Here is a 16,004-nt window from a genome sequence, read left to right as displayed (position 1 = left end):
GAAGAATCGGTTCGAAGTTCAACATACGAACTGTTTTTAAAACGCAAAATGATTTAAGATCTATATTAACAAAAACTAAACCTTTGAACGAAAAACAAAAATCAAAAAATTGTATTTACAACATACCCTGTATTTGTGGTAAAACTTATACAGGTGAAACGTCCAGACCTCTAGAAATAAGAAAACGCGAACATAAAAATAATATTAAAAATAGAGAAATTAATCGATCGCAAATCGCAGATCACATTTGTTCTAATACGGGAGACCACATGATGGATTGGGACAACACAAAAATTTTAATGACAGAACCAGACCATTATAAACGAAAAATTAAAGAGTCTACGTGTATTCTATTAGATCAGGATAATAATTTGGCAAATTGTTCGGTAGGAATAGATCATATTTGGATCAATTTATTAAAGAAGGAACTGTCATCCGGTAATTTCAAAATTAAATGAATCAACGTTTCTGTGCAGTCTCTGTTTCTGTGTGTTGACAATTAATGTCAGACAAAAAGCGACAATTCCAGAAGATTTTCAAAAGTAGATTTTTTCGTCTGATGAAGGAGTCTGATATAGACTCCGAAACGTTACGAAGAATTATAATTTCAACGTTATTTATTTTGAGTTCATTGTCAGGCAACAATTTTTCTAGTTAATTTGCTCCTGACAAATTAGTGCAAGAATTCACGCAGGAGCAAATCGTTGATTTCATTTTTAATTGATTTTGTTTCAGAGATTGGGAGTGAAAGCCCTAAAAGGTTTGTGAAGAGATGCAAAATCCTCCCAAAATAAATTTCAATCGATATTCATCTGGGTAACTATAAGGAAGTTCCAATCGATTTTTTCTCATCTTTTCAATTTTTTTTATCCTATAAGGCGACCCGGCAGACGAGCGGTTTCAAGTTTTGGTAATAAAGTTGAACCAAAGTGCCAAACCAAACCTTTGGTAACTTATGAGGTACTAGTTGTTTTTGCTGCCAGCTCTCGGACTAACAGAATGAATCTGAATGACAACTTAAGACAGAAACGAAATGAATCTATGCAACTTCGCGACCAAAATCAGAATAAACACAGAATATGTATCAGAATACAATAAAATATTGGACATTTCCTCTTATACCCACCGGTGGGTTGTGGAAACGGTATGCCCCGCATTTGCCAACAATCGGTAAAATTCGCTTGGATGAAAATGTCTGGAATCTGGCTTATCGGTACTAGCCAACATAAACTCTGTTATCTCTAAATTATGTTTATCACGGTAGTACATCGTTACTCAGTTAGTACAACGGTCCCGAATGTTTACGGAGTGTTTACTTACACTGACTTATGCCGCCCACAGACTTCGTACTTTTCCATCCGTTCGAATCGCCGCGATTCGAACCGCCGTTCCAAAAACGCCAAAAACCGATGTGTGTGGTGAAAAACCGACGATTCAGAACGACGGTTTTTCACCACACACATCGGTTTTTGGCGTTTTTGGAACGACGGTTCGAATCGCGGCGATTCGAACGGATGGAAAAGAACGAAGTCTGTGGGCGGCATATGACAATTACTAGGTACGGATGATGGGAATGGCAGTATACGCAACTACGATCGATGCAGTTTTATCACGTTTTCTTTTAATTGCAATCGAGGGTTTCGTCTCCTTCGTCAGTTTCCACAAACCTATCTCGTCTGTCTTAGAAAATCATGATCATGGCTGAATGAATAAATTTATAATTTTGTTGGATTAAAATAGGTTCTTCTGGCAGTTTATCATAACTATAGGAATATTGCTGTATTTACCACCAAAAAAAGTTTCACTTCTTTCGTGAAGCTTTCCAAGCACCCATTTTTTCCAATCTACTTGAATTCGATTTTGGCATTCTTACTATTGATGGTAGATAAATCACTGCCAGTGAACCTTAAAAATAAACTCTCTTAGGAAACGGCTTGATAATACGCCTATACTTGATGAAAATCCATAATGGAACTAAAAACAGATATATGATTTCCACAAAGGAGTTTTCAAAATACGACACGTGTTTCGTTATAACAAGAGCATCTTCAGGTGGGTGTGTAACTGAAATATTCGGTACCGAAGGAGGAGATAAAAGCAAGCATTTAGCTCTTCTCCTAAAAATCTAGAGAGCAGGGTAATGATAGTTTTCAGTACATTTGGGACAATTTCAGAGTAGGTAAAAATCGGTCTGCAGCGGCTTATGGTAATTTCTGATTTCTGGAAAAGTTCAGAGCATTTAGGTTGTAGGTACCAATCGGCTGGAAAACGAAACTTTCTGCTAACTTTCTGTTAGCGGATCTTGATTCTTGATCCACTCTTAATTCGATCTTGATTCACCCAAAGAAGTATTCACTTCAAAAAGAATGAAGCTTTACTGTCAGCATCTTCTTGTATACTGGATGAGAACAGCTTCGCCTTTAAACTTACATAGTACAGTTAAAACGTTGTTGTTGTATGAAAATCATCATCTTCTTTGCAGTCCTCATGATTTAGCAAGGACAGTCTTGAAGGCTTCTTCTACATCAATCAAGGCAGTTATTTTAGTCTAATATAAAATATTACGTACCAAAAACAAATAAGTTTGAAATATCCATCCAGTAGTCGCGGATAAATGCTAGTACCAAATTTTTTCGATAAAGAATTCGGATTTGATTTATTGACATTCCTTGTAGGTGGTTGGTGAGAGAAGTCAGTGGTAACAGAAGGGAAGGATGGGTACCATGCCAAATACTTCAAACGATAGATGATCCGGTCCCAGGAACTGGTCTGCCTGGTGATGCTGCTTTCAGAAGACAGTGAGTAGGAAAAATGTTGTTAATCGAAAAAAAACATGATTGATTTTTTGAAAGGCGTCTGATGATAACGCGAAATAAATTCTTGATGTGAATACCAAGAAGATATAGCCAAGGAGGTGGAATTCAGTTCAAAGCCGCGTGGAATGGCGAAGACGTAGCAGGTGGCAATATTAAGTTCACCGACAGAACTCGGTGCGTCAGCAGTGGGGTAGCATAAATAATGGGTAAAGTTATAAAAAAGATAATTCAAAATAACTTGAACTTTTGTGCGAAAAAGGTGTGGAAGATATTTTCACGGTTTAGTAGATGAGGAATAAATTATTTAAATTAATTGCACAAAACCGCCTAATTTAATGGCAGCTACGCCAATGCGCGCTAATGTGGCGTGACGTGTAGCGATACACAATGGACCCGAGTACTTCCGGTCTCCTATTGCACCTCCTTCGCTATGTATTTTTAGTCAATACTGACACCTTGTTTCTATTGAACCGCAGACAACATAGATGAATAAGTATGTAGTTAATGACCTCTATTGATTAATTGAATTGATGATGGGCTTAAAGGTCTAGAAGGGTTTGAAGAAAACCAACTCAGTAAAATGCCGACAGTTTCGGTCTATATTTAGACCATCTTCAGGGCTCTGGAACGAACAATACAGAATATCACAAACATAGAGCGTGACTTAAAATTACGTGACATACAGTACGCATATAAAACAACTTTCTAGAACTTACATTATTTTCTGGTTTTCCGTGTTTTCACTTTCAAATTCGAAGAAAAACACAGTGCGGTGGAATTGAACATACCAGCAGTATGAGAGCATCGATCACGACTGAAAACATGTAAATAAACGGTCGGTGATAGGAATTTCCCATGTGTTGGGAATAAAAAGGTAAAAGATTGGTGGCATGTCACAGTGTGGAAATAATATAAACTCCTCCGTAATGACTATGAAACCAACAAAGCTGTCTGAATTTCCATATTTCAACGTCCCAACTTTTGCATCTTGTCGATCAGGCCGAAGTAGCATGAATTGAGATTGTCGATGTCGGACCTTTTGTTGATGGAGTTTTTGTTTCCTTTGATGCATATCATCTCGTGTAGCAGTCTTTTCTTAAGGATTTTTTGATATCCTGTTATCGTGGGGTTACTGAGTTGGTTTTCTTTAAACCCTTCTAGACCTTTAAGCCCATCATCAATTCAATTAACATAGATGAATGATGAAAGAAAAAATCAACAATTATATTTATACTTATATTCGAAAAATTCTAAGTATTTAGTGCAAGGAACATTTTAATAATTTCAAAAGAACCGGAAGTTGAAATGAAAAAAAAATTGTCAGGAATTGTTCCTATACCATTCAGTTAGGAAAACCTGTCGCATTCTCAAAAATGATTGTTTTTTGAAAAACGATTTATCAATTTTGAATAGTTTTACCGATTTTTTGATAGCCCATGAAGAATACTATCTATTCACAAGTCACAAAATCCAGTGACCCTTTTACGTGGAACTCACTGCATGTAAGATTTTCCTGGAGATTTTCACTCAGTCTAATTTCTTTAACTGAAGATGTTTCTCTCAAATATGATATGATCCTACATTATAGTTCCAAATATTTGATCTCTTTCTTTTTTTTTTCAGAGCTGTTGTGAAGGAACTCGTTGAAACCGAACAGGAGTTTGTTAGAGATTTGGATTTTGTTGTACATAACTATCTCTTTAGAAGTGAATCTAAAAAAGTACCAAAAATAGTAAGAGACAATTTCGAAGTAATATTCGGCAATTTGAAAGAAATTGCTGAATTTCATAGAACGTGAGTATTTTGAAATATAAATCAGTTTTACTGAACTCATAGTTACTCTATTCTATTCATATAAGAATAATGACTAGAATATGTATGTATGATATTCACCACGATGAAAATGAACCGACATTTTGAGAGTATTTTTTCAAGTACAAGAATAGTTATTTCGAGGTATTATCATATTTGTCGTCAGATACTGCTAATATAAAATGGATCATACTATATCTCCATTTTTATTTTATCTCTCATTAATTAAATCTGTTAACTTTTTCTTCACGAAAGGAACATCAATTGTTAAGAATATTTTTATTTTTTTTATCTAGAGTCCTAATGGAGGGAGTGAAATACTATGAAAATGAACCACATTTATTGGGAAAAGCCTACTTGAGACTGGAGAGGGACTTTGATAAACATGTGAACTACTGTAGAGATGAACCACAAGCACAAATATTTCTAGAAAATTGCACGGAAGCTAGGGAATATTTTGAGGTAAGAGCGTGAAGTAGAATTCTTTAAGTACCATCGTCGAAAAAAGAGAAAATAATGCTATTTAAGAATCTGGCAGTGGTTCCTACTGAAACAAGAACGATGCATGCGCATAGCGTGTTTCACATAAGCGGACCACTGGATTTTGTAATTTATTTCTTGAGTGAACCATCATTATGACTTTAGCCTTGCGGCTTTCACACTCCTCTCCAGAGGAAAATTCACTTATCCCAGATATCTTAGATATCAAAAGGATTAAGCTCTGTTGGAGCCCTTTCCAGGTTTTCGGGCTCGTGGTGGTGGTCGGGTCCGGGTCGCTCCTCGCCTCCCTGCTGTAGGTTGGATTCCTGCTCCACCCGCACTTCCTGTCGGCGCAGGCGGTGTTCCTCTGCATTTCCCATGTACTTGCGTACAGTTCTCGCCGTTCCGAGCAGTACCGCCTTCTGCATGACTCTATAAATATTTTCGTCCAAATGAAGTTTCCACAAGTTCTCCAGTAGTTTCTTCGATATCAGGCCTGTAGATGAAATGACAATAGGGATGGTCTTGATATCTTTCAGCTTCCACTGTCTTCTGGTTTGTTCCTCGAGATCTCTGTATTTTGAAATTTTTTCAGTGTGCCTATCTAGAAGATTGTTATTATTTGGAATCGCCACATCGATGAAAAGTGCTCTGTCCTCATCCTTATTGAGCAATATGAGGTCTGGTCTATTGTGGGTTATTTTCCGGTCTGTCAGAACCGTGCGATCCCAGTAGAGCTTGTGATGTTCATTTTCCAATACAGCATCCGGATGGTAATTGTAATAAGGAACCCTTTTTGAACTTAGAAGTTGGTGTTTTAGTGCCAATTCTTGGTGAAGAATCTTGGCAACAGCATCATTATTATTATTATTCCAGATAATAAGATGAGGCCGAAGCCTATGAATCTTATACATAAATGACACTTTAGACATAAACAAACTGAAAACTATTCTAACAAAGATAAAGAGTCTAGTCGGTTTTCGAAGGAATTAACACTTTCCGCACTCACTACATCTTCCGGCAAAGAGTTCCACCTAGTGAATACCCGGTTGTGCAGGAAAAACTGTCTCGCACGAGTTCGAAACACCTCGTGATAGAGTTTAAACTGGTGACCACGAAGATTATTGTCATTTATAGTGAAGATGTTGCCGAGGTTGCCAAATTATGAAGTACGCGAAAAGTCATTATGAGGTCTCCACGCATTCTACGGTCGTGAAAACTGTCAAGCCCGAACATTTGAAGTCTCTCCTCATAAGATAAGAAATTATGATAGCATTTTCACAAGCCATCTAGATATTAGGAAAACTGTAAAGTTTTTTTTTATTTGGAGTTTAAATATGTAATTTCTGCAAAAATTTATAGTAAAGCTCCAAATCATTCGATTCCTTCGTTCTGCTAAAAGGCTTCTGGATAATTTGATGAATTAACTGCCAAAAATTCCTGGAAATGCGATTACCCGCTTTGGTTGGAAGATGCAAATATGTAGGCATATCAGGGGTGTAAGTATTTAAAGGTGAGGCTTTTTTTAATGGAAGATAGACCTGGTCAAATAAAACGTTTCGCCAAAAATCACCTATACAAAACTTTCAAAATGACGAAGTAGAAGGATAATTTGAAAAAAATCACTGTAATAGATCCTATTACGGCCCTACATGATTTGTGATCTGAATTATCGCAAAGCAACCAGGAAAAACTTATCTCATGATAACTGAATCAATAGGTATAGTTTCGTTCAGGATATTGACCTGTTGGATTTTTGCGTGGCAATGAAAATGGAAACTTTGCGATTAATTTCAGATGATTTTTTTGTGGATATTGAGGAACTGAACAGGTGGAAATGCAATTACTGACACCAACGGGCTTGAAAAGAAACCTGGCGAAACTCCACTGGTCTGTTAGCAGAAAAGAGGTTCCAAAGAGAAGGAAAACAGGGTACTAACTTCCCTTCCATATAAGTTTCGTGCTTATCACCACGCTGATATAGAAGACACAAGGCACTCTACTCAAAGTTGCTCAAAATCACTTTAGTTTTTTGAAAAGTTTTGGAGCGCACGGCGACTATACTACTATCATTGTTGTGACTGACAGATGAAGAGTTTTGATTCCTGCCCGTAAAGTGACGCCCGCAACGGGGTCAAAAAACACCTGACTATCCGAGTCAGGTAACTTGGGTTGCCTGACATGTTCACTTTATTGCCTAATTATTCTTATTTTTTTAGTTCATTTAAAATTTAATGACTATTGGTCAAAATTCCGGATGTTATATCTCAGCCATCTTTAACATTTCATACAAGCATTTTTGGTGAAATGACTTATTTCGATGTAAAAAATCTTCACCTATGAGAACACCATCTTCATAAATTTTAACTGAAATTGATTTTCAACGCCATTTTTCACTAGAATAATGAGAATTGAAAAAAAATACACTTACTGATTGGATATGAATCTGTGAATTTTTCACAAAAAATTGTCTGTAAAATTATTGAAAAGTTCCAACTGTTTCTATATTCTTTGCGCTTTTGTTAAACAAAAGCTGCGGCGTAATTAGATAATGAATAATCAAGCACTGAATTTTCTGCCAAAAAAACTCCCACAGTTTAAACTAGAAATTAACTCTTCGATCAAGTCAACAACATCGCCTGTTGCTTGTTTATTTTGAAATACGAAATAATGTTTCGCCGTGCGTTCATTTCTGAAACCAAGTTGTTATGTAGGTGAGAGATTTATGTTTTAATTTTCTTTTATTAGCCTCTTGGCTATTATTTTCTCCATTATTTCAGCAAGAGGCGATGATAGATCGGTTTCTAGTTTTGAGAGAGTTTTCTTTCTTTTCTTGTTTTTTCCCATGATTCTATACGTGAAGTGAGTTATGGCTGAAATTCCTTATCTTAACATTTTCTTCAACATGACGATCCTCACTGTATCTTCATCTACAGCCTTCTTGTTTTCGAAGTATGATTTCCATTAGTAAGCCGCATTTATATTTCTTCGCTATCAGCTGAAGTCTTCATATTTTCTTTTGGTCTGCAATTTATTCTTGATTTTTTGTGTTTTGCCCAGAATTGCCTGTTCTATCGATGTTCGCGAATGCAATAATTCTTTATTCCCATTTGGAGTTAGAATTTATGTTATTCCTTTTTTAGAAAGAGCACTTTTAAGGACTTGGCGTTGGCGGTTTATTCTTATTGCATTCTGCTTTACTCATTTAATAAATCAGTTCATTTATTCACCTCTTATGTGTGGCTTGGCAGATGTCTTGTCACAAGTTCATCACATTACGATATTGCTTTCTCCATAGGCTTCGGTTATTCTCTATTCCAGCATTTTCACCGCAAACTTCAGATCATCAGAAGTGTTTATTGTTGGAAACTAAACCCATCCTAAACTCATTGCTCGTAGACTCATTAATGTTCCTAATTCACTTATAATTTCACAATAAAAAATAAAAGATATAAAGTATAAACTACACAATTCTAGGACCTCAACTCCAGGCGTGGATGTTACCTCTAATCCATTCAATATGGATGAATTAAAAGCAGAAATCAAATCCACTAAATCTTTCTTCTGATCGTAGTAGTCATCGACCCCTAGTATAACTTTCGAAATTTTAGAGAGGCTAATTTTTTTAAGGATTGAATCGACTCTTAAAGACCCTCTCCAAAATTGTCAAGGGGGTTTCGAGAAAAATAGAAATTGTTATGATCAAGTTCTGGCCCTCACCACAGTCACCACTCTCATTGAAACAGGTTTCAATGATAAACTAAAAACAGGAACATCATTCGAGGATTTATCTGCAGCATATGACACAGTATGGAAGGATGGTTTGATTTTCAAACTTTATTATACACATCTGAAGTGTGGAATGATGGTTCGCTTCAGTGGCGGCCCGTCAGGGACGGCGAGCACCAAAAATGTGAATTCTCACTTGTGAAAATAATAATGTATTAAAAATTCCAAACATTACATAGCTCTCAATAAATTTCATATAAATCGAAAAAAATAGGTATATGATATCTATGGAATATGGACCTTCTTTGGAATGCGCTGTTTCAATTTAAATCCCAAATCAACTCGGTCCGTAGAAAAAATACGCTCATCTCCAATCGAGCTACGAAGAAAGCACCGCAGAGATGCCTTCCCTAGCGACCGAGTTACCGACCGTTCGTTCAGTTCAGTGAGGTACGGCATGCCGAATCTGTCTTGTAAACATATCGAAGGAGCGCTAATATCAATGAGTCAAATTGCTTCAAACTTGAATAATTTTTGTTGGAATTTCATTCGGATAATGATTAAAATTAGATAAACCTCTTATTCAATGTTTTTTTCGCCAATATCCGATAGTATCAGTTTCACATGACATGACGTATTCCGTCATTCTGATTCTAGACACATAGAGAATAGTCTATCAGATTTCGACATTTTGAGGAATAACTTCTTCGAGTGGCGTTTGCGTCCTAACCCAAATAAAACAGAGGTTTCGTGTTTCTATTTGAATAATCATAAAAAATATAGAAAATTGAATGTAGTGTTCGGTAATTCTTTTTTGAAACCTACGTTCAATCCTAAATATCTAGTAGTTAAGCTGGATTCCTCGCTGAATTTCAAAGTCCATTTGGAAAATTTGCGTCTGAAGTTAAAAACTAGAAATAATATTCTGCATAAACTAGTTGGTATTTCATGGGATGCCGATGCAACTAATCTCCGAACGGCAACCCTAGCTTTGGTTTTTTCGGTTGCTGAATATTGTGCTCCATCCAAACGGGGTAAACCAAATTGATAGTGCTCATGTGCCAAAAATTGATGCAGAGGTGAATCTTTCCATGAGAACTATAACTGGAACTATTAGATCTTCTCCTATTCAATGGTACCAGTTGTTTCAAACAATGTACCACCTCATATTCGTAGATAGCCTGCGGTTATGAGTTCCTGGAATAAATTTCAATTTCTTCCCGAGTCATTTCCAATTTTGTCCTACATTCCAGAAAATACGATTCCTAGACTGAAGTCGCGTAAACCTTCATTGTTCAGCTTTTTTTGAACTCGAATATAAGAACAAGGACCTTTGGCAGTCGGAATGGAATACGTGCACTATTTTCAACAAAGAATCAGTTACTGATCCCGGAATAGAGTTCCTGGTTTTGATTTTCCTAGGAAAATATGGTGTATTCTGAATCGTATAAGAACAGGTTACGGACGTTGCAATAATATGCTTTTCAGGTGGAATTCAGTTGAAAGCCCTAGTTGTGAATGTGAAGAATCAGAAGATACCATCAATCATCTGATTTCATTGTCCCATTTTTAAATTTCAGGATGTTTTTAGAGCTATACATGCAGTTTCCGAATTTTTTTTTTTGAATTGGGTTGTCCATTTTAGGTCAATCTTACAAATTGAATCTTATCTCTTTTTTTTTTAAGAAAGGATTAATTTTTGCAGTGCGAGATGCCCTTCAATATAAAATATTTCAGCTTATTCCATAAACAATTTCATTTCTTACAATCCACACCACACACGGAGAGAAAGGGTTTTTTCCCTAAGCTCTTGTTTCATACACCAAATTGTATGGAACCCTGTTTACACTAACCTCTGCTAAAACTGTAAGTATCTCATACACATGCTATAATTATTTTTGTTTGTTGTTGAAAACTTTGGCCCTTCAAGTCCCATTATATAGGTATACTGTGCTATCTTTTTCAGCAAAAATTTTCCGTTTTCCTTCATTTCTGCTTTTGATTCTTCTGTTCAATTAAGTATATGGATTGACAGTTACCTCTATTTCTTTTTATATGAGATCTTACTCCAAAGTTATATCGACACTTTTTGAATTAATTTTAGTCACTGATCCTATTGGTGATTTGCCTGCTATATCTTCGAAATAGTTGTCCTTTTTTACTGATAAGACTAAGGATTGTCTGTGTTATTGTCATATATCATTATGGATCACACGGTTTATAAATGAAATTCTATCATTTACTCCTTGTCTTGTTGAGGTAGGTATAATATCAGATGTTTTTCCAGATATCATTTTTTCAATCTCTGATTTCTTCAGAAATCGCCCCTTTGATATTCAAGAAGGAGATCTTGAGTAAATCAATCTTCTTCTTCGATGACATTGGTTTATTGTTCCTGATAATTTTGTGAGTTTTTCTCAATTTCGTTTTCAATTTTTATTTATGTTCACTTTTTTTGACACCCTCTTCTTTCTTGTCAGTTCCTCTGATTTCTTCCCTTTTTCTGCCTTTTTCACTTCAGTGTTTTCAATAGTTCGGTACTTTAGTCTGAGTTTCCGGAGGGCTTTTTTCTAATAAACAGCTCGAATTCGTCTACGCTTTTGTTGCTCGATAAGAGAGAACCGTTATTAACATTCCGAGGTGCAATTATCTCTTCTATGAATTTCCTCATGAAGAAATTTCTCGGAAAGTCTCGCCATTGGCTACAATTCTTATCCTGCTGAAATTGAAGAAAGGCATTCGTTAAGTGCTGCCATCTTTTCTACGAAAGTGGAAACTATTGTAATATTCGTAAGTTTTACTTATCGTTCAAGTGTTCCGGCAACACCCCACATTCTAGTAGTCTTTCCCCCTTTACGCCTTATGAACGGATGGCGAGAAAGTCCCATGGTATAAACTCCTCTTAATCCTATTTGCACTGAGAATTTTCTCCATATACATATATGGCGTTTGCATCAGTAGCAGTGATTTTAGTATCGTGTAATTCTTGATACTTGAGTTCTTCTATGATTACAGGTATCTTTGCATTGTATTGCAATGCACCTTATAAGGGCAAATATTTCCTCTTCTTCCACCAGTTGGTACATGTAATATTCTTTGTTTTTTGTAGTCAGTTGCGCTTTTAGCGTGAATTTCGACAGCGTCTTCTACGATTATCGCAATGAAAATGAAAAATCATTTTTCCTGTTTATTGTGGCAGGAAGAAATGTCTCCAGTTTGATAGCTTCGACGAATTTATTTCAACTTCTAAGCTTCTCAGTTACAAAAAGTACTCTCTTGTTGACCGCACTTCTTTGAGTGCGGTTTTATTTCGTTTTCAATAACCTATAAAACATCGGTCTTCTCGATAACCGTCTTTGGTTTCGTGGCAGGTCAGCATTTTTTTCTTTGTAGGTTATAATAATTTTCAGATGTACCTTTGGAATGTTTTTTCTTCCAATCTCTTAACCAAAATTTTAATTTCCCTCACGTGGTCTACCATAAGCGATTCAATCGTTTTGCGTTCTTCCCTAAGAGCCTTATTTTTCTTTCTCTCGGAAATAACCTCCCTTCAAACTCATCCACCTCATAGAATTACGACGTCGAATTCTTCATCGACTATCGATAAGCCGTATTCCGTAATTTTCCTATTGCCAGAAGGACCAGGGAAGATTTCGAAGCCTGAAAAGCCACAAAGGCTGGAAAAATAATCCAAATTGTCACGAAGAATGTAAATAAATTTCATTCAACCCAACGTTTGTGTCGTTCTCACAATTCACAACAGTCAAAAATTATACTAAGGATCTCAGACCTGGACTCAATACAAATGTTTTATCGAAATTGTAATCCCGTCGCATAAGAAATTCACACATGTCTCTAATCTCTAATCACCTCATCTATGCCTATTGGCATCTCGGGAGTAACGTTAATTTACTAAGAATTAATACATAAGAAAGGGACCAATCTAACTGGCAGATGGCGTGCATGTGTTTGCAATCTGCCCATGATATGGGCCTCATTCTTAGGCATAAGTTCTTAGTAACTCTGTATAAACTCACGATCAGTACGGGACTTGCAGTCTTGTCCGCCCTTTGGCCATGTAGTAACTGTCAGCCGCCCCTTGAGCACCTGTTGAATAGACCACATAATTTTTTTGGTCAACTTTTATCGAAATTTAACCAGATTGAATAAGCTGCTGGATTATAAATATGTTATCAAATTGATTTGGGAAGATAATTGCTAACTATGCGGTATGCGAAGGGTGACTTTTTTTGAATGAAAAGTGTATGTCATTGACCTCAAAATACATAATCAGGTAAAAATTCGATTTCAATCAGTCTGACCATTTCATCCCTCAATAAAATAAAAATTGTTAAAAAACCCATCAAGGACCAAATCATCCTCAGTAATAAAAGGTGTATCCCTTTATGATTTATGGCGCAAAAAGATAACTAATTTCCACATCTTGTGGAGGATGCAGCGCTAACTACTCAGTTATACGTGTCATTACTCAACCAATGTCTACGGACAAATAAAAATTCTTAGCCTACTATAGAACCAAACAAAATTTCAATGTAAAAATATTTTATTACTCAACATATTCTCCTCTTAATTGGATACATTTATTACAACGACGCTGCAACGTCTCCAGACCTTTCAAAAAAAATGTTTCTTCTTGCTTTGCAAACCAGACCTCCACAGCTTTTATTCCCTCCTCGTTGGAAGAAATTTAGGACCTTTTAAAAATTTTTTCAGTTGAGGAAAGAGATGATAGTAGGGTGGAGCCAAGTCTGGTGAATAAGGGGGGTGTTCTAGTAATTCAAACCCTTAATCACGAATTTTTCGCATGGCAACATGAGATTTGTGTACGGGGGCATTGTCCTGCAGAAACGAAATAATACCTTTGGATAGCTTTCCGCGTCTTTTCTCTTTAATTTTATTCCGTAGAGTGGTCAGTAGTGTCGAATAGTAATCTCCGGTTATTGTTCTATCCTTATCCAAAAAATCAAACGTGATTATTCAATGGCACTGCAGCAAGAACTTTTCCAGCAGATTTTTGCACACGAAACTTATGTACCCAAGTCTCATCCATAGTAACCATTCGGTTTGAGAAGTCTACATCCTTTTCAAATCGAGCACAAATCTCGATAATTCTAATCTTGCACGCTTTTGGTCAACATTCATATGGGGATCCATTTTGCAGCAATTTTTCTCATATCTAAATTGACGTGAACTATATGAAATATTCAGATATCCGTTTTAACCCAATTCGATGGTCTGATAAAATCATGTCATGCACTGCATCGATATTTTCGAGGACTGACACAGAAACTGGCCTTCCCGGTCGGTCATCATCTTCAATGGAAAATTTACCTCTTTTGAAGCTTGCAGTCCAATTTTTCACGGTCGCATACGAAGGACATCGATCACCAAGGGTATCAAGCATATCTTCGTAAATCTGCTTACCTCATAAACCTTTTGAATATATGTACTTGATGATGGCTCGATACTCCAATTTTTCGATTTTTACAATTCCGGTGGACATCTTCTTTTTTTATTTATTGCGTAACTCTGGTTTACTTTTTTGATGCTTGGAACTGGTCTAGGCAATAAGACATCAATACATCCTCGTATGTAGATCTAATAATGAAGTTAACAAATAGAATTAATTTTTCGCGTAATAAGCGCATTATTTTTTGCTTCAAGATAAGTTCTTCCATAGTGTCCAATTGTCCAATATATGATAAGTATAAAAGAATATAGAATATCCTTTAAGAATTGTTGTGAAGATGAAAAATGTAACATAGATATTTATTTCATACTCAAGGAAAAAAAAAGTTATTTTTCAATGACACTTTCTATTTTCACTTGACTGGTTTGAAAAATTGCGTATTTAGCATTCAACTCCATTTCAACTTGTGAATTAACAAATTATATTCGAATCTGTTATGTCTGACATACACGTACAATTACAGATGTTAAGCTGAAAGTGACGAATTACCTTTGAGTTGATTACAGGAATTTGTACGTTTATTTGGCATGGCTCTAGTATAATGGATATCGGAGAAATGGTCCTTCTATTCAATTGAATATAAGCAGAAAATTCTTCCGCAGATAAAATGAGAATTATATCCGTTTTACTTAAAACAGATTATACTATTTCCACAAAATGAGTTTTTAATCTACGACACGTGTTTCGCTATCACAATAGCATCTTCAGGTGAGTGGAGGTAAACTGAAATATTTTGAACCGAACGAAATATATAAGCAAGCATTAAACTCTACTCCTAAGAAAGTAGAGGGTGTAATGACAGTTTCCAGAACATTCGGCGCAATTTTCGGACAGGTACCCATATTCCTCGGTATTATCGAAGACTATGATCTACCCTGAGACGTTTTTATTTTTTTCTTTGTTAACATTCAAGCTTTATATATATTTTTTGTTTTGTTTTGTTTATTTTATGTTAGCGAATAAACTACCGAAAATACTATTAGTTGAACACAAATATTCACAATAAATTCACTAATGGTCAGCTATTGAAGTCGATCTGGTCATTGAGTAAACCAGCGATAACTTACGTTTATTGATTTCCAAACTTCCTAAAAGATTCAGATTCTGAGTTTAAGTCTCTATATGTAAAATCTCGAAGTCATCGTTGAAGTTGTGCTTTGCTTTCAACAGATGCTCAGCAAACGTAGAATTTCCAATGCCTTTGAGGAAACAATTTCTATGTTCAGATCCCAAGAATCCAAGCAATCTGAGGCGGTTAGAAAAATTCTTGGTAAACATTTTAACCGATGTCCACTATTTTCATACGTACGGTGTATGAATCTTGAATGGATCGTGGTATAATGTTTTTTTTTTTTGTAAAACGGTTCTACCTATTTCAGTAAGAATCTCAATATGTTTATTAATTCTCTATAAATATTGAATTGATTTGGTCGTTACTGAGAATCCATGACTAAATCAAAGAACTGAATTACATGAAAATGAATATTGGACAATTTATCAAAATTCAATCTAGCTATAAAAAGGCATGATGCTTTCTCCTTATTCATAACGTTTTACTGTTTAAGTTCCATAAAAGAAAATAGGCCCCACATTTTGCCATTGAGTGATACATACCGAACCCCAATTGATTTTGGATGCTGCACAATTCCATAGCCTACTTGACGACGAAATTTTTT

The 16,004-nt window shown here is 35.8% G+C and overlaps 1 protein-coding gene across 8 annotated transcripts in view; it reads left to right on the top strand.

Moving 5' to 3' along the window:
- The window catches only part of LOC123316690 (obscurin), a 217,089-nt gene that overhangs the window by 29,420 nt on the left and 171,665 nt on the right, over nt 1-16,004 (top strand). For all 8 annotated transcript variants that reach the window (XM_044902926.1, XM_044902909.1, XM_044902918.1 and 5 more), the window contains 3 exons: nt 2,676-2,798; nt 4,440-4,610; nt 4,925-5,090. In XM_044902926.1, the coding sequence (XP_044758861.1) occupies nt 2,676-2,798; nt 4,440-4,610; nt 4,925-5,090 (460 nt within the window). The remainder of the gene's footprint in view (nt 1-2,675; nt 2,799-4,439; nt 4,611-4,924; nt 5,091-16,004) is intronic.

The sequence above is a fragment of the Coccinella septempunctata genome, chromosome 1 (assembly GCF_907165205.1).
Source record: "Coccinella septempunctata chromosome 1, icCocSept1.1, whole genome shotgun sequence".
NCBI lineage: Eukaryota > Metazoa > Arthropoda > Insecta > Coleoptera > Coccinellidae > Coccinella > Coccinella septempunctata.
Note: the sequence above shows the minus strand (reverse complement) of the source record. Positions and strands in the feature narration are given on the sequence as shown.